General features: G+C 39.5%; 1 protein-coding gene across 4 annotated transcripts in view; it reads right to left on the bottom strand.

Moving 5' to 3' along the window:
* Redic1 (regulator of DNA class I crossover intermediates 1) overlaps positions 1-13196 on the bottom strand; it is a 58201-nt gene extending 45005 nt beyond the window's left edge. The window contains exon 1 of one of the 4 annotated variants that reach the window (XM_042265092.2): positions 13020-13196. In XM_042265092.2, coding sequence (XP_042121026.2) covers positions 13020-13042 — 23 coding nt within the window. In that variant the 5' untranslated portion in view covers positions 13043-13196. Of the gene's footprint in view, positions 1-13015 lie in introns of all 4 variants that reach the window. The other 3 variants (XM_042265093.2, XM_076556637.1, XM_042265095.2) reach the window with 3 other exon arrangements.
* Between the last annotated feature and the right edge of the window lie 6676 nt (positions 13197-19872).

Here is a 19872-nt window from a genome sequence, read left to right as displayed (position 1 = left end):
AATACTATCAATGATGTAGACAGTCCTTATATACTACTGATGGGAATGTACACTACTCTAACCATTATGGATGGCAATAGGAAGATTTATCAAATAAAAACTGAAATTAGGGAGAAGGCTCAGTAGGTCAAAGTGCTTGCTGACAAGCCTAACAACCTGAGTTCAATCCCCAGGACTCACATGGCAAAAGAGAACCAGTTCCTATAGTTTGTCCTTTGACTTCCACACTGTACTCTGGCACATTTGTGCATAATCCCATAAAAACATACACATGATAAATTTAATTAAAATGAAGCAAATAAAAAAGTAGATCTACCATATGACCCATCCACACCACTCCCTGGTATTCAGTCAAAGTCCTCCAAGTCAGTGTGATACAGAGATGCATTGTATCAATGTTTATTACAGCATTAATGACAACAGTTAAGTTGCAGAACGAACCTGGGTGTCCAACAATAGAAATGAACTTTTTTAATGTGACATTTTTCATCCACAAAGAAGTTTTGTCATCTGAGAAAAATGGATGCAAATTGAAATGATTTCACTAAGTGACTCAGAAAGACAAGTATTTTATATTTCCTCTCATCTGTGCTTCCTAGGTTTTGCATGATACACAAAACCATGTATCTGAAAGTAGGAGTCAATTACCTTAAGGACAGAAAGGGAGGAGAAAGGGGAAGGAAAGGGATGATAGCACACGGGGGAAATATGCTCAATATACAACTTACACTTCAATACAAACTTCAAAGATAAACAAGTTTTTGAAAACTGGTGCTGACAAAAACCATTGTAGCAATAGCGTGCTTACCAATGTGGGCAGAACTAGTTATTATTTATTGTCTCCAAATAGCTCATTATCTCACATCTAAAAATGCCCATATTTCCTATTAACCCCATCTCAACTAGAAGGGCTAGGCAACATCAGAGACCTGAGAATGTAATAGCAAAACTTGATAAGCATGCCATCAAGTGTCTAACACAGACAGTAACAGTAACTGTTCCTCCCACACCACTCCACAGGTTGTCTCAACTTGCTCAAGTGCTAGCACACGTTCCTTTGTTAACACATGCCCTCCATGTTGTCTTTTAAAGACATGCTACTTTCTATGTAGAGAATATCAGAAAAAGAGAACATTATCCCTGAACATCTCACAGTTAAATCACTTGTTAAAATGAGATCTTCTTTCTGCATATGACTCTTACACAAATACAATGATGGCAGAGATTTTTTTTAATCTAGTTATTAAATATAACTGAGTTCATCAAGTGGAATTATTAATAGTAGTCAATGTGCAGTTTAAAAACAGAAACCATAGCCAGGCATGGTGGTCCACACCTATTATCCCAGCTCATGGGAGATAGGCAAGACAATTACTATGATTTTCAGGCCAGCCTGAGCTATACTATAAGACCTGTCTCAAAAAAAAAAAAAAGCAATTTTTAAAAATCCCAAGACAAATGCTAAACTGGGTATACTCTTCCTAAGGAAAGGTTAGTTTCAGAGAGAACTAAACAAAAGGCCCCAAAAGGAAGTATAAAGGAAAGATACACCAGGAATCCAGTGGTTTTTCAATACTAAACTAACAGGTACCCTTTTGGGTGACTAACCAATTCTCAATATCTATTTGCTTTTAAATAGTCCTTTACCACAAGGGAAAGCAAATGAGTGATTTGGACTAGGTGGCCCCAGGGTTTCTGATAGTCCTTGCCTGTCTGGACAGGTTTGAAATCAATGCCTAAAGGATTTGTTCTTAGCAGGTGAGGTTATTTCACACATGTATAGCATTATTTGTTCACCAGCACAGGCATCACCAAATGTCATGTAGCAATCACCCTCAATTTATTGCTTGAATAAGGATATTGAATGTCCAGAAAATTGTTGTGGATATGGCTCTGTATAAATAAAGTGCTGATTGGCCAGTAGCCAGGCAGGAAGTATAGGCAGGACAAGCAGAGAAGAGAATTCTGGGAAGTGGAAAGCTGAGGCAGAGAGACACTGCCAGCCACTGCCATGAGATGTAAAAATACTGGTGAGCCATTTAGCAACTTATAGATTAATAGAAATGGGTTAATTTAAGATATAAGAACAGCTAGCTAGAAGCCTGCCATGGCCATACAGTTTATAAATAATATAAGTCTCTGTGTGTTTACTTGGTTGGGTCTGAGTGGCTGTGGAATTGGCGGGTGAGAGAAATTTATCCTGACTGTGGGCCATGCAGGACCAGAAAAACTCTAGCTACATGAAATAGTCTCAATTTTTGCTCCAATAGATGGCATAACTGCATCTCGTCCTCACTCTGGAAGAGCAAACTGTCCCCTGATGTGTTCAGGTATCTTTCCAGCTTTCCCTCCCCAATACCTGGCAACAGCTTAGAGCCTTCCCGGGTCTGACCAGCTACTGTCACTTATGGATCTTAGGATATGAGAAACTAATAAGAAAGTATATGAAGCTCGATACGGGGAAGAAAGGGCCCTGTGGCAGTGTGATTGAGATTGACCCCATAGTCTCATATGTTTGAATATTTGCTCCCCAGTTGGTAGAACTGTTTAGAATGGATTAGGAGCTGTGGTCTTATTAGAGAAGGTATGTCACTGTGTGTAGACTTTGAAATTTCAAAAGACTCATTCCTAATGTTCCCTCTTAGCCTCGTTTGTAGACCAAGATGTGAGCTCTCAACTGTTCCTTTTACCATGTCTCCACCGTCATAGACTCTAGCCCTCCAAAGCTGTTAAACACTTTCTTTTATAAACTTGCCCTGGTCATATTGTTTTATCAGAGAAATAGAAAGCAAATAAGTCATACACTTCAGAACAAAGGTCCTCACGTAACCAACTAAAAGTGCACTCTTACATCTGCTACAGCCTTAGCCCTGGCCCAACTAAACACACCAATCCAATTTTATTCCGTTGAATGAAGAGTGGCCTTGGGAGTTCTTACTCAGAAACTTCCACAGCCCATAGGGCACCTAACTAAAAGCACACTCTGTGGCACAGAGCTGGCATGCACATCTCAGGGCTCTGACTTTAGAATCCTACTAGTTAGAGAAGAACCTAAAATCACTTTGGGGTCAACCCTGACTATGTGTACTCATACTAAGTCTCTGTCCTGTTAGAAGCAAAGGGAACACTCCTGCTTGTAGACAGTTACCTCTTCCGGGGGATCAGAACTGAAATGGCTGACTCTTTGGCTAAGACACCTTTGGGGAATAATTCACTCTCCAGGCATTATCTCCCAGTTTTGCCTAGGTATATAAATCCTTGATACTGTCTTCTGGGAATTAAAAAAGAGCATCTGTTTTCCTCCAGTCCCAGACTTTCTTGGGGATAAGGGCAGGACATGGTGTGCACATATAATGCCGTTTTCTCTTGGTATTTTTCAATGTACCTATAGCCAATGGTGAGACACAATCACATGGTGAGATACACAAAGCACTAAGTCTCATTTCCTCTCTTCTCCTCATGGGCACTGAGATCCCTCTTCCCCTCGCTATCACCATTCCCCTGGAGACAGACAGACGTCTGCTTATATTTAGAGAGAGGAAGAAAAGAAACAGTTTACCAAGGTTGGGCACATAGACCCCTGACCAAAATTGATGGCATTAAGTATGTGCTGTGCTTACAGCTAAGTTCCTGATCCTAGAGTCTCCAGTTTTCTTTTTTCACACAAAGCTGCTAAAGCCTTAAATCGGCGTTAGCTGTTTTTTACAACTTCATTTTTAAGGGACTTGATGGATGTGATTTGACTGATCAACTGTTAAGCTGATATGGAAAGGGGCACAGACCTTCTGGTCTTACTCAGTCCATGATGCCCTCACCATGGGCCATGAGGCAAAATGATACAGTGGAACTCTTTTTCCTCAGTTCCTTCATAATGCAGGAGCAGCATGAATACATGCTGAATGAACTTCCCTGGCCCTTCCAGTTCTTTAATGGGCAATTGTCCCAGCAGCTTATACCTAGAATCCAAAGGGAGAGCAAAACAATATCCAGGTGGCATCCTTAGTATTTCCAGTTATAGCTGGTGGTCTGTCTTTTGGAATTCCCCTCTGAGTGGAGATCATGAAATTCCTTGATGCTTTTGGCTCCCTGTTACATCAGACCTAGACAACTTACTTTTTCCTGCTCCATGTCTACTGCTAACCTAACTCATGTCTCTTTTTATTAAGCTGTAGCTACTCACATGTAATGTTTTCTGAGAGTCCCTATTGCTATGTGATAAGATCAATGCATTTTCTATATCAGAGTGTGAAAGTAACGACAAACTTCCTTGGTGAATTCTTTTGGTTTTGAGACATTACTTTACATAATGTATTATCTGGTCCCTGCGGCCATGTGCCTTCAACACAATGTAGCCAGAATAAACAGCTTTCTTTCATAATTTCATCTCAGTCATTCCAGATCCTTACAGAAAGGAAACCTATGACCTATCTGAGACAATTATAAGTTTGAATAAAAAAAGAAAAGTAAAGCTTGACCCCTACCAATCAAAGCAGCCTGTGGGTCCTGACCCTCTCTGGTCAGGAATCTTAATCCTTGCTAAGGTTTCTTCAGAAATGGAGGAAACATGTGGTTTTTGGTTCTCATCAACCAAAGCAACTCTAGAATTGATAAATGCATGCTACTGTTAATTCCCAGATTTACTGATTTATCTCTCAGATGTATTCCATGCTTTTTTTCCTACTGATTTGTTTAAGATAGCCTAGAAAAACATAGGAAGAACTCATCAATGTCATAGGGGGTAATAGCCATGTGGATAAGGATGGCTCTACCTGAAAAGCTTCACTGACCCTCATGTTCACTATGAAGGGAGACAACACAGATTTCAGGGTCATGTCAGTGAGTGTGGCTCTTGTTGACCTCTCTAACACTCACTAATGAGGAGAGGAGAAATAATGGGATTATCAGGGAATGTGCTGGTGTAGGGGGAAAAGAAGAGAGCAGAAGACATTCTAATATCTCCTTTTGATACAATAGATGGATAACTATCCATCACTCATTTGACCCACAGACCTTGAAATAACACACTTTATATTGTTCTGCATTTTTGAGCTTTGCCTAAATTTAAATTGGGTGATGGGGGGTGGGGGGAGATGGCCTCTACAGGGAAATATCATTCATAGTATTGTCTTTTTGTAGGCGATAGGACACTTACGTGTTAATTTTTCAGATTGTCTGCTTCCAGTTACAGGTACATGCTGATTGTAGGTACAAAGTTTTAAACTGTTGGCCATTCCTCAGTTCCAGTTCACCCCAATACCTGGCTCAGGTTTGATTTTATTAATAAGACTCTTTAAGATTCCTGCTACATCTGGCGCCCAATGTTTGTGGTACAAATTCATGAAAAAGCCTCTTGCCTGTGGCCTTGTGGGCCCCAGCTCAGGCTCGAGCTACACTCGGCTGGTTGTGGTGGCACACCAGCAGGATTTACTGAAGGAGGCAGAGGCAGGAGGATCCTGAGTTTGAGGGTGGCCTAGGAGGCTTGCTAAGGAGAAGCTTCAGTCAGGACCTAGCCACAAACGGTGGCAGTGGCACTATAGAGGCAGCGGCTGTTGCTTTGAGTTGCTGGCTCCTTCTCTTTGTGTTGGTGATTGTGGTGATGCTGCTACCTAGGACAAAGGATCTACTACTGTTTGTTCAGAGAAGAATTGCCAGGACCATCATGTTACAAGAAAGCATCGACAAAGGTCAGTTTGGAAAAGTTTGGCAAGACAAATAGTGGGGAGAAATTGCTGTCAAGATTTTCTCTTCTAAGGGAAGAATGTTCATGGTTCCAAGAGACAGACATTTATCAGACTATGATTGCTCCAAACCACAGAGGAGGAAAAAAAAAAGTCTGCAGGGAACCATGACCAAGCCTAACAGCAACTTTGAAATCTTGAAAAAATGACAGGATCCCACAACAATGATTCCACATGGACTATGATAAAGCCATTAAGCTGATTGACACCACGGAAAGATTAACTTTGGACTACAAACTGTTCAGGACAATTTTGAGATGGCTAGCTGAGATGATCCAGCCTGACAGACTACTCGAGCAAGGACTTGAAACAAGCCCTGCACTTTCTCATTATGCAGTGACTGGACAAATGACACAGGACTTGACAATTAACCCAAAAATTTTCTTCTCAAGATTCCCTAAAGATATCTTCACCCCTAGAAAGCAAAAAGAAAAAGAAAATATAGATATGAGATAGATCATCGAATCTATTCTGAGAAAAAGATAAAGAAATAAAAGGATAAATTGGTAGATCACTGAATCTACACTAAAAAGAAAAAGAGGAAGATATAAAAATGACAAAACATAGATTACTGAACCTATTATGAAAAGAAAAAATACTTTTAAAAAGAAACTACTTGTTTTAAATAAGATAAGTAATGAAAAATTTTTGTGTGAATTTGTTAAATGTTAATGGACTGGACATTGTTATATATTAATGGAGTTTTTTTGTTTGAATCTGTCAAATGTTAATGGACTAGACATCATTAATATAATCTTGACTGTTTATATTGTATATACTTATTGGATATTATTTTTCTTGTATTAGTTATAAGCTTTTTTTAATTGTAGACAAAAAAGGGGAAATGTGGTGGTATTGTGTTCCCCCAAAATATTGTGCACCCTAATAAACTTATCTGGGGTCAGAGACAGAACAGCCACTAGATACAAAGGCTAGAAAATGGTGGCACTCACACCTTTAATCCTAGCACTCTCTGTGAGTTCAAGGTCACATTCGAAACAGCCAGGCATGGTGACACATACCTTTAATTCCAAGAAGCGAGCATTTAATCCCAGGGAGTGATGGCAGATAACAGAAAGGTATATAAGGCGTGAGGACCAGAAACTAGAAGCATTTGGCTGGTTAAGCTTCAGGCTTTCAAGCAGCAGTTCAGCTGAAAGCCATTGGGATAAGGACACAGAGGCTTCCAGTCTGAGGAAACAAGACCAGCTGAGAAGTTGGCCAGGTAAGGTTAGCTGTGGCTTGTTCTGGTTCTCTGATCTTCCAGTTCACCCCAATACCTGGCTCAGGTTTGATTTTATTAATAAGACTCTTTAAGATTCCTGCTACATTAAGTTTATCAAGGGAATATTTCAAGTTATGACATTTGTCAAGGCACATTCTTCAGTCAACATGATTCTCCACGACCATGGATGCTTACTATCATACACCCATGACCTTATCAAATTTAAGGTATCAGATGGTGGCTCTTCAAAATAAAATCCCCCCTCTCTGACAGCACTATGATGTTGGAAAAGAACTTTTCTGTCTCTTGTCAATACCTGATTCCAACACACAACACAGCAGGTGGCTAGATTCATATGAACAAATTTGTACATTAAGGACAAATGTTCTGGATTCAGTGTAATGTCACTGGAATCCAAAAAAGTTAGTAAATTTGTCAGTGTCACTATGTCTTGTGGTATTAAGAAAGACAATAAAGTAAAAGAGAACCAGTAAGTAAGAGAAGTAAATATTAGAAAAATGAAGATATTTTTAGTAAACAAAGATTTGTCCTAAAGTAAGATGGTTATATAGTTCTAGAATGGGAAAGATAAAGACAAAGCTTGGAAGCCCAAGAAGGTCACAAAGTTTTAAGTAGGTTATATAAGGTAAAAGATGACTTGGATATGATATACATGAAGATAAAAAGGCTATTAAAATCTCTAAGGCCAAAGTGCAATCCTTTTTTAAAAATCAATGGAGTTTCTCTTAAGTTATTGCTTTGTTCATCATAGAATTTAGGACTGGCTTCAATAACAAAAGTATGTGTGATCAGCATAACTACTCGGATAGCTGAGTCTTACCAACATCTAGATTTGTTTTAACGATTGATTTTTGCCCAAGCTTCATCTAAATACTGCACAAAAGTTAAATGTTGCTTCTCTCCTTTGGAGGTTTACATAGCACCTTCTGAAGCTAGTCCTCAAGGAAGAGGCTCTCAGGACAGATCCATCTTGTGTCCTTCTGGCCCAGTGTCCTAAGTGCATAGTGTTTTCAGAAATGGGGACTTACCCTCCACCTCTAAGAGGCAACCAAAAGCAACAGCAATAGCCTATGATGTTTGGGGATTCTCTTGGGTTCCCCTGACCAACAACTCAAATTGGGGGCTTCTCAGACCTGGTGTTGGGTTTTTTTTTGTTAGATGGTTTATAGTTCTCGAACAAACATTGTCAGCCCAGAAATATTTTTCATTTAAACCATATGTGTATATTATACACAGACCTATGTGTATTATATGAAATATTAGGTGGATAACTTTTCCTTTCAGACATCTTCACTGCTGTTTTACCCTCCTCTCTCCTTCTTTATCTCCTCCCCTCCCTAAGTAAAGCCCTTCTATTGTCCCATCCTCTCCCCAAATCACCTGTACCCTGCTATTCCCCTCCTGTTGCTCCCCACACCCCAAGGTCCCTTCTTACTCTCCTGGTTTCTGTAGTTACTCCAGGTTACACTCACATTTGAATTGTGGAGCTAGGAGATGGATGAAAGGGAATATGTGACATTTGTCTTTGGGATCTAGTTTACTTCATTCAGAACTATCTTTCCTAGTTCTAGCCATCTGCCTGAGATTTCATAAAAAAAAAAGTCTTACATTTTCATAACCCCTTCATCAGTTCATCAGTTGATTTTATATATATATATATATATATATATATATATATATATATATATATGAAAATTAAAGAAACAGAGGTCATGAATTTGAAAGAGAACAAGGGGGTACATGGGAATGATTGGGGGGAATAAAGTAAAGGAGGAAAATCATGTAATTATTTTTAATTTCAAATAAAATATTATGGCATTGCTGTGGACTATTAAGTCCACAGGAATTTGAAACACATGAATTTGTTGGGGCTTAATCAATTTACACTTGAGATTTTGTTTAAAATGAATTGTTACATCTGGTAAAGACACCAAAAACTAAAACACTAAATCCAACAAGGTAAATAATTTAAGGGGAAGGGCTTACTTCTCTAACTACAGGCTCTTGCCCTCATAAAAGACACTTTATGTGGAACTGATAGAATTCCTAAGCCAAAGAGCTCTTAAAGGTCAAATGTCAAGTTTGTTTTAAATGAGACAAGTGGTGAAGACCTTTCAGCTACTGTGAGGATGTGCCATCAAGCAATTCTGCAATAAAACTTACTGTATCATTTCTGCATATGAGAACATTGTTTCCAATGAGTACATGCTGTCAGATGACCGCTACCAAAAAACAAACTTATTGTACCCTGCTTCATTCATGTAACAAAAAAGGACATAGCTCTTTATTGTAAAATCATCTTAATGCAGATCCACCAATTATTTTCCAAACATTCCTTTCAAGTTTTTTTTAAACAAGTACCTCCCCTCCCAAGCCATTTCTTTTGGAAATCTTGCTAAAAAATAAGACTTCAGTCTTACCATATATTTATCTTCCCTTCAACATTAAGAACCTTTGTTTTATTGCTTCAGTGGGCACTTATCCTGAACAATATTGAGGTCCTTCAAGGCTTAGGAACCTCCAGTTTCTTGGCTTTGAATTTCCACCACTACTTGTGCAATGTTTACAGTATTCATCCTTCTACGAAACATATCTGACTGATGAGGCACATTGAACTAATACCCAACTGCTACTTACTAGAAAATCACTTAATACTAACTATGCTTCAGTTCCCCATACACTTTACAAGGTTCTTATACTCAAAACAATACTTGTTACATATTTTGATTATTTCAGTTTCTACTAATATCTAGATTTACACAATTTACTCAATATGCTATAAGGTGCCTTGTGCAGTCAAAATTTTACATGTATTTAATCCCCCTGTCTAGCTAACAGTCATGCATATAAAACTGTTCTTGCTGGATTAATTTAGAATGCTCTGGGATTGTTCTAAAGGAATACTGTTGCTGGAGGGCTTCTCTCCAGGTTCCCCAAGCCCCACAGTCCCACAATCCACTTATAAAATAATCACTCAGATGCTTATATCACTTATAAACTGTATGGCCGTGGCAGGCTTCTTGCTAACTGTTCTTTTATCTTAAATTAACCCATTTTTATAAATCTATACCTTGCCACGTGGCTGGTGGCTTACCGGCGTCTTCACATGCTGCTTCTCCTGGCGGTGGCTGCAGTCTCTCTCCCCTCAGCCTTCCGCTTCCCAGAATTCTCCTCTCTCCTTGTCCTACCTACTTCCTGACTGGCAACCTACTTCCTGCCTGGTCACTGGCCATCAGTGTTTTATTTATATAGAACAATATCCACAGCAGAATACTGTAATTGTTCTCTAGTTGTTTATCAGAATGTTAAATTGCTAACAGTTCTCAATTTTTTCAACTAAAACAGGCCCCTAGTAACCAAGGACTCAAGACAGTTTGAGATGGGAATTAAAAATTTGATGCTGCAGCAGCTTTAATTGGCTCCCATTGTTTACCAAAAGTACTGTCTCAGGCTGAGGCCCTTTAGATGATTAGAGTCCTGAGCCCAGCCGACCCTATCTACCCTTGCCTGCTCTCACAGTAGACACAGGAGATACTCATTTGTTCATAATCAGTATAGGGCTTCATCTTAAAGAGCCTCATCTTTCCAAGAAAGGTGCATTTAAGATCGCATACTAATTCTTTTTTAAAAAAATTAACATATTTGTGTTGTGTATGTGTGTTTGTATGTATGTGTGAACATTTATGCAGTTAGAGGTCAAAGGACAAGTTCAGCAGTCAGTTCTCTCCCTCTTCTCTATGGAGTGCAATGATCAAACTCTGGTCAAAGGGCTTGACAGCAAGCACCTTGACTCCCGGGACCACCCTGCAGCCCTCAAGGATCTTAGTACTTCAACTCCTTTACATTTCCTCTACAATGTATCCATGCCGGTTTGCTTTTACTCTCTTAATCGCTCATCAGAACCAAAGTGCTAAGAAGTGGTAACTATGTTTATTTACCATACGGTTTACGCCCCATGGTAATTAACGCTGCTGGTATAGCAGTACTTCATGCTGAGAAAAGCAATCTCAGACTGAGTTCCCCTCAGGACGCTGCTTCTGCACCCTTCCACCAGCAACCTGCACTTTAAAACTTCTGCCATATTTAATATATATATTATTTTAAATTATGTGTATGTGCACATGAGCGCAGGTGCCTGTGGAATCCAGAGAAGGGTGTTTATCCTCTGGAGGTGGAGTTACAGGCCATTAATATTCATTTCAAAGAAAGTCAAATATGAATATATTACATTATAGTCATGTATCAACTATATCCTAGGGAAGCCTGGAAGTGAATTTCCACTTTTCCCTAAGGTGAAGGTGTGCTAGTAGAATACTAGCCAAAATAACCGGGTAGATTTTTGTTTTACATTTGTTTGCCTACTTATTTGTGCTTAGCATGTAAACATGCACATAGCTTGTAAACATGTACATGCTACATTGTTTTGTAGCGATTTCCTCCAAGATTGAAACATACTATCCATCCAAGATTGAAACATAATCTCCAGCAGAGAACCTCCTCAAGCCCGAAGGTAAACAACTAGAAATAGCTCTAGGAAATACCGGAAACTGACCAAATTCACTAGCCCCGCCCCCCTCCAGTAAACAAGACAAGCTGAAGCAAGGACTCTCAGACCAGACTAGCTGACTGGAAGAGAATTAGACTGGGACACTTGGAAAGGACACTCTCCAACTTGTTGAGCTGCCAGCAAGATGTGCAGCATGCTCTAGGTTCCCAGCTTCTGTCACCTATGCTGGGGTGGACTTTGGTGATTCAGCTGTCTTTGAGTCAGTTCTGCTCCTGCAAGTAACCCCTCACCCATATTTTTTTGAAAGAAACATCAATAAAATTCATTGGTTTACCAAGTTGGACTTTGGTGCTGTCTGCACTTTGGTCTGTCATGAACTCCCTATCTGGAATAAGAAGGCCTGTGTGCTGTGTCTCCCCAGGGACAGTTCTGTCACACGGAACTTCCTCACATCCTGTGTGTGAAGACCACAGGGCAATTTTTCTGTACTCATTCCTCTCCTTTTACCATGTGGGTTTCAGGGAATAACCTCAGGTCATCAGGCTTGTATGACAAACATCTTTGTATGCTGAGCCATCTCAAGGCCCCTGTCTTGCTTTCTGAGATGGTCATTTTGGCCTGAAACTGGCAGAGACCCTCTCTCTCACCATGCCCTCTCTACAGGGAATTACAGGCACGAGTCATCACACGCATTTTAAAACACGCACATTTCTAAAATACAAGGCAAACATAATCAACAAAGGTGTTCCTGTTAAAATTACTAGTCATCTTTCACCTATAAAATTCTTCGGTGTTTTATATTAATATCCTGCTATCCTGGGATCAATTTGTGATATATATGTATATCGTGTATATATAATGTATATACGTATATCAAATATATCATAGACATATATATCAATCTATAGTTATATAAAAAATTGTGAATTTATAATGAATAATTTATGCTATTAATCATGAATATACGAACAAATTATAAATCCTCTTTACTCAAGGTAAGTTTTCACTGTCTTGTAAAAAACAAGCTATGAGTTGGGCAAGGTAGCACATGCATGTGAACCCAGTTCTTCAAAAGCTGAACCAGTAGGATTATTGAGCTCCAGGCCAGCCTAGGCTCAATAGTGAGGCAAACAAACAAAACTAATAATAATAATAATAATAATAATAATAATAATAAATATTTTTTAAGTTATAATTTGAAAATGTGGTAGGTCTGCTGCCTTGCCGTATATAGGTACAACTGGATTTAGGGTTGTTTTGAAACTCGCCCGTAGACTGTATCCCATGCCCAGGGGTCCTCACTAGAGCGGGTGTCTAGGCTGAAGGAAATACAGCAGGAACCTCACCCCGCCCACTGTGGGCCCTCAGAGAACCCCGTGGAAAGTGCAAAACAGTAGTTTGGGACCTGGACAGTGCTGAGGCCTCCATCAGGGCCTCTGCCAGGGAAGGCTGTGACTTCGCCCTGGAGCCTAGGAAGATGGCAGTGCGCCTGGACCACAGTCTCAACCCCGGGACACAGCTTACCTACCGTGAGCCCCCGACCCAGTTCATCTCTCTAGAGCTTCCGGTGCTGGGCCCTCGCAGCTCGCACACAGAGCGCCACCCACGCTAGCCAGACAGCAGCCTGGGTTTCTCCCGACAGCCACTGCGTGCGAGCGTGCGAGCACCTTCCGGTGTGGCACCTGGTCCTCCTCCGTGCACTTCCGGCGAGGCGCCCACGACCACCGTGCTTTCCGTCCGGTTCTGTGCTGGGCCATCAGCCATCAGCTCACGGGCTGGACTTGGAAAGGGCCACTAAGGGTGTCTGAACGCGGAGGTGACATTGCCATTCCGACTGGTCACACCATACCCAAGTTCTTGGCACGAATTTGGAGTACAGTTTCAATATTTAGAAAGCATTGTTGAGAAGAAACATCACGCCCGACAAACTTAACGGTTGTGTACATTTTGTGAATCCCCCAAAGAGCTATACAGAGCTTTGATGAGCCGTGAAAGTCCTAAGACTTTAAATTCCTCTCTGAGCAACAACAACGACAAAATCCCAAAACAAAAAAATTGAATTTTTTTTTTCCTGCTCATTTCTGTGTGGCTTTGTAGTCTTTACAAAACATTTCTCTTCCAAATCGTCATGTTTGGGTTAAAAATGAGAAGTTTCTTGTCCGGAATAATGCACAAATTATTTTTTTTCAAATTGCCGTAATTTTTTTTTCAGAAAAGCGTCAAAATATAATGCATAAGTTGTTAAGAATAGTACCTAAATTAAATACATCTTCTTTAATAACATTAATCCTAATTTTTATAATAAAAGCCGCATTGTATATGTAATTGAATCAAAACAGGTGAATTCAGCATTTCAGAAAAATCATGGAATGCTTGTTGATTTTTAGTTAACCATGCAGTCAAAGCATGAACAATAAACCTACATCTCCTATTTATGTTCTAAAACTTTGTTGAATAACTAAAAGGGGAAACATTTTAGGTAATAGATTTTTTTTTTCTTTTGCTTGAAGGGACACAAAAAGGTTGCTTGTTTCCTGAGAACCTAGATAAATTATTTCTTCTCCCTGACTAGAATCCCTCTTTTGCTCTTTTTTTTTTTTTTTTTTTTTTTTTTTTTTTTTTGGTTTATTCGAGACAGGGTTTCTCTGTGTAGCTTTGCGCCTTTCCTGGAACTCACTTGGTAGCCCAGGCTGGCCTCGAACGTGAGATCCGCCTGGCTCTGCCTCCCGAGTGCTGGGATTAAAGGCGTGCGCCACCACCGCCCGGCTCCTCTTTTGCTCTTAATCGCAGGGGTGCACCAGCAGTTTGAACCAGGCTACAGATTAACCTTGAGACACAAGCTTAGACAAGATATTGCCATTTTTCCTTCACAGTACGTGATATCTCCATAGGAACATAGGCACACTTGAAGTGTTGACCTAGGATGTTATCGTCAATGTTGTTTATGCCTTCAATAAGTAAGGCTACTATAACTGATACATAAGGTTTAAACACCACTATTTAAGGGCCAACATATCAATTAGGTAATCATTTGGGTTTGAAGGCAATTCAAGAAAACAAATGTTGTACAAATAAAATATGATTTATTATCTTTGAGAAGAAAAAAGGCCATTTAAACTTCTTAAAACTTAAATAATTTATCTTTTATTTCTAAATATTGTCTACTGTTTTATAATGGAAACAAAGACAAACTGCATCATATATTTATCTATAGATATAATCTCTTCATTAGAAAGATGTTTCATACTTTATGAAACATTATATATATTCAGTTTCTAATTCTGCTCTTGATAATGGTGATCCATGAGAATATCACACTTTTTAGAGCAGATTGATTTAATTATTGCATTTTGAAAAAATTTAAATTTTTTTAAATTTTATTTGTGTGGATGGGTGTTTTCCCTGTGCATATGTATGTGTGTACCACTTTCATGCCTAAATATCCTCAGAGGCCATAAGAAGGCATGGGATCCCTGGAACTGGAGTTACAGATAATTGTGAGTCACCATGTGGGTGCTAGGAACCTGGGTCCTCAGCAAGAACAGCAAGTGCTCTTAACTGCTTAGCCATCTCTCCAGCCTCCTGCATTTATAAATTATAAAAATTAATGTCAAATATTTTTCTCAGATTATTTATCCTCCTAAGAAAAATGTTAATACTTCCCATATGGAATTTCATAAAATCCAGAAGCTTGAGTGGAAATTTAATAATGCTTACTACAATAACAATTGGTATTTTTTTCAGTTCCTTTTTTCTCTCCTAGTTTGGATATCAAACTAAAATTAACTTTCTCTTTGCTTTAATTGCTTACTACCAATATAAAAAATTAAAAGAAACTTCCTAGCAATTGTTATGGAATACTAGTTTGAGATGCGTTACATTCATTTATACTGTGGAACATTTGTTTAATGATGCAAAGATGTGTTGCATTCTTTTATGTTGCATTTGTTTAACTCTGTGAAGCTGTGTTACTTTGCCTGTCTAAAACACCTGATTGGTCTAATAAAGAGCTGAACAGCCAATAGCTAGGCAGGAGAAGGGATAGGCAGGGTTGGCAGGCAGAAAGAATAAATAAGAGGAAAAATCTGGGAAGAAAAGATTGAGGTGCAAGAACAAGGAGAGGAGGACACTTGGGACCAGCCACCACACAGCCACACAGCCACATAGTCACACAGCCAGCCACAGAGTAAAAGTGAAAGTAAGATACACAGAAGTAAGAAAAGGAAGAAGCCTAGAGGCAAAAGGTAGACAAGAAAATTAAAGTTAAGGAAAGCTGGCTAGAAATAAGACAAGCTAAGGCTGAGCATTTATAAGTAAGCATAAGACTCCATGTGTATATTTATCTGGAAGCTGGGTGGCAGGTCTCCAAAAGAGTCAAAGAGCAAAAAATAAAAACAACCAACTATAAGCAATCTTAATGTCTTACTTTAAAAGAATATGTAACCATGCATTGTTTAACAATGGGAATAAATCTTGAGCATTAATTTTAGATGGTTTTATCATAGGTCAAACATAAAGTGAATTAGCACAAAACTAGTTAGAATGAATAAGTTATTTTGTATTTTCTCTTGATGCATGTAACTAAGAGATACAATTAACATGAGAAGTATGGAACTGCCACTGGTATAGCATAGCATACTGTTTTATAATAAGTCATTTTAAACAGTCAGGGGTACCCTGCAAAACAACAATTAAAATGGTATAGTAAATATATGAATCAGCAACATTATCATAATAAGCCAGTATATGGTATTTATGTTATACTATGTTCAAGAGCACAGCAATTCACTTTACTACATCATGGATTCAAATACACAAGTAATGCTTTATGCTATGGCATTTAAAGCTACAATGTCAATAGGAAATTTTTCAGTTCTTAGTTGTCACAGAACCATATGTAAATGTGGTCTATTGTTGACTGGAATGTTTTGTGGCATATTTCCTATCTTCTTTTCCCTCATGTAGAACCATTCCTTTGCCCTATCTGAAGCCTTGAGCCTAGTCTTAAGTCTTAGTACCCACCCTCCCCCATTTGGAGCAGTGCAGAGTGGAGGATAATAGTGGGATTTAAATTATCATAGGTCTGTGCTAAACTGGCTCACTCTCAAGTCAAATCACACACTGATCTTTTTCATAATTCAAATAACTGACCTTCAAGCTCCCTTGTACTACAATTCTCATGCCAATTTTTTTTTATCTTGATTACCCAATTCTTCTCACAAGTCTCTTCCCTCTGTCATTCAAAGGTTGCTTCTACTAGCCCATTATATACCAATATATTCATCATCTGTCCTGCTGTTTTAGTCAGGATTTCTATTGCTGTGAAGAGATTCCATGACCATGGCAGCTTTTATAAAGGAAAACATTTAACTGGGGTTGGCTTACAGTTTCAGAGGGTCAAATCATTTATCATCATGGTGGAAAGAATGGCAGCACACAGGCAGACATGGTGATGGAGAAAGAAGCTGAGAGTTCTACATCCAAATCTGAAGGCAGGAGAGGGAGAGAGAGAGAGAGAGAGAGAGAGAGAGAGAGAGAGAGAGAGAGAGAGAGAGAGAGAGAGAGAGAGAGAAGCTGGGCCTGGCTTGAGCATTTGAATCCTCAAAGCTCACCCCCAGTGACACTCTTCCCCCAACATGGCCACACCTCCTAACAGTACAACTCCTGATGAACAAGCATTCAAATACACGAGTCTATGGGGGTCATTCCTGTTCATACCACACACCTTCCTACTTCAACTAAATAGTATCTATATAGCTTTAGTGTTCTTTCCACCTAGATTTCCTGCTTACTGTCTCTTCTCTGATATGGCTGCTTCTTGTTTGCCAGTGATATAAGCTACTTCTTCCACGGCCAGCTGCTGTATAACCTAGGCATCCAGCTTGAAGGAACATCCTGCCTGTACCCCAGTTGGGTATATGCTGGCCCCTGTCCTGTCCAGTTACAGTGAACCCATCTATGTTTAGCTACCAGGAGATGTGACATAAATGACTCGGTTTTATGCATGTAAAACAGTCTCATTGTCCACATATCAATAGCATGATCCAAGAAGTAAAATGCCCTTTTCAGTAGCCATTATGACTCAGTGATCTTCACATTTGGGCTTAGAAAATCAGCCCCTTCCCCAGTGTTGTGACTCAACAATCTCAAAGCCTCTGGCATGCTAGGCAAGCACTTTGTTACAAAGCCACACAACAGCCCAGAAAGTCTTTTTATTTTTTTAAGTTAAAATATAATGAAATTGCCATCAAAGTTTATCTCCCTCCTATGTCCCCAACTGCCTCTCAAATTCATAGCTTCTTTTTCTTTAATTGTTTTTGTTAAACACACACACACACACACACACACACACACACACACACACACACACACCTGCATAAATATATAAATAAAGCCTGCTGTGTCCATTTAGTGTTGCTTGAATGTATATGATTTCAGGGCTGAGCACTTAGTTTTGGATAACCAGTTAAGGAGCTCATCCCTGGGGAGGACTGACTCTCTCTCTCTCTCTCTCTCTCTCTCTCTCTCTCTCTCTCTCTCTCTCTCATCTCCTTAGTTGCCTGTAGTTCTCTGTCTAGGGGTAGGGTCCCCTTGAGAGTACCACTTCCCCATTAGCATGTCTATTGGTGTTGTGTCTGTTCAGATCCTGTTTAAGCAAATATACTGTTTAGGAATCTTGAGTAAAGCTTCCCTATTATTTCTAGGAAACATACTCTCACTGCAGATTTTCTGTTCCCCTGGCTTTCCCATTCTTCTGGCACCTCTATCTTGATGTTTGCTGGACCTTAGGTGCAGGAGATATGCTGTAGTTACATTCATTGACAGACCAGAAAGTCTTAATAGCATGATTGAGTGTGCTGCTAATATGGCCAAATACCAAAAATGAGTGCATGCATTTCTCACTCATATATTGGTAAATCTGTTAAGTAGAATGTAAACAAATTACCTTCGTATAGTGATTCTTAAAATTAATATCTGTATAGCAAAGAGCTTAAAAGAATATTATTTTAAAAAAATTATTGTAATTCTTTGGTTCATGCCTAACTGAACAATGAAGATCACTGAGCATTGGGGCACATATTCTAGCACTGAGGTTTGCAGTCTCCTATAGAAAAGGATTCTTAGCTTAAGGGTCATATAACATGTAACAGGTTAAAATTGGCAGTTCTAACTTACCAGGCTGTGTTCTAGCTTAAACACACACACACACACACACACACACACACACACACACACATCTTTAGAATAAGTAGATGTGCAAGTCAGTTGTTGGGAAGACAGAAAAAAGGAGTAGAAAAAAAGGTCTATCATGCAAAACCACATTTGCTTTGCCTTCAAAAAAGACCTTCACATTTTTAAATATGGCAAGTTTTTCTTGACTATTGACTATTTCGCTAGGATTGTGAATAATTTTTTAAACACGCTTGAATTTTATCAAATAGCAAAAATGTCCATAGGGAGAAGCCAGTAGATTACCTCTAAACCTAAAGAAAAACTTGGGGGGGGGGTATGTTTTGAAGCAATGCATCCCTTAAAAAGTCTTTTCCCTCATCTAATTCCAGCTCAATTCCCAGCTGATTACATTCTTATTATAGGGTTACATTACCTCCAAATAAAAACACAAGGGAATTTTTAAAGCCACTTTGTAAACAAATATGAGTGTGTCAGGTCAACATTGCTAGACGTGACAATCATGGAGCGAGATTTTCATTATCAAGACAAGTTAATGCGGGGGAGAGTGGGGGAGAAGGGCTCTGAGTGTAGCGGGTTACTGGTAACCCTTTTCTGCAATACACAGCTTGCTTCCAGTTTATTTACAAGGGATACCCTCGGTCACAATGTATCTAATAGGTTCTGGGAAGATCTGAGAAAACGGAAACAAGGGCACGCGGGGGTGGGGTGGGAGGGGTGGAGACACATTTTCAGAACAAAACATTCTCAGGGATCTGCCTTTGCTACTTGGTTTTGTGGCTCTAGCGTTTATCACTCTCTTGTCTGATTCCTTTCACTCGGCCAGTTCCGTTAAACCTCTTGTGACTCCACCTTCCTCTCTCTGGTTCTTTCTCACTGGGCTCCTGAAAGCTCCTGCCAATCTTCCCGTCCGCCTGGAAATCTTAGAGACGGGATGTATATTCTGAAACTTCTGAGTGTTTCTAAGTGACGCTGAGCATGCTCAGTAGCTCAAAGGCAAGGTTTGTTCTCCAGCCGCTGACCTGATTCGACCTCTCCAGAAATAGACATTTAACTCTCTGAACCCCTGTTTAAGTATAGAATTCTTTTGGGCGCTCTCTTCATTTCTAAGGTTCAAAGGGAAGAGGCGAAGATTCCAGGGTCTTACCGCCCTCGCAGCCAATGAGGGAGCCCGGGGGGAGGAGCCTGGC

The sequence above is a fragment of the Peromyscus maniculatus genome, chromosome 20 (genome assembly GCF_049852395.1).
Source record: "Peromyscus maniculatus bairdii isolate BWxNUB_F1_BW_parent chromosome 20, HU_Pman_BW_mat_3.1, whole genome shotgun sequence".
In the NCBI taxonomy this organism is placed as follows: domain Eukaryota; kingdom Metazoa; phylum Chordata; class Mammalia; order Rodentia; family Cricetidae; genus Peromyscus; species Peromyscus maniculatus.
Note: the sequence above shows the minus strand (reverse complement) of the source record. Positions and strands in the feature narration are given on the sequence as shown.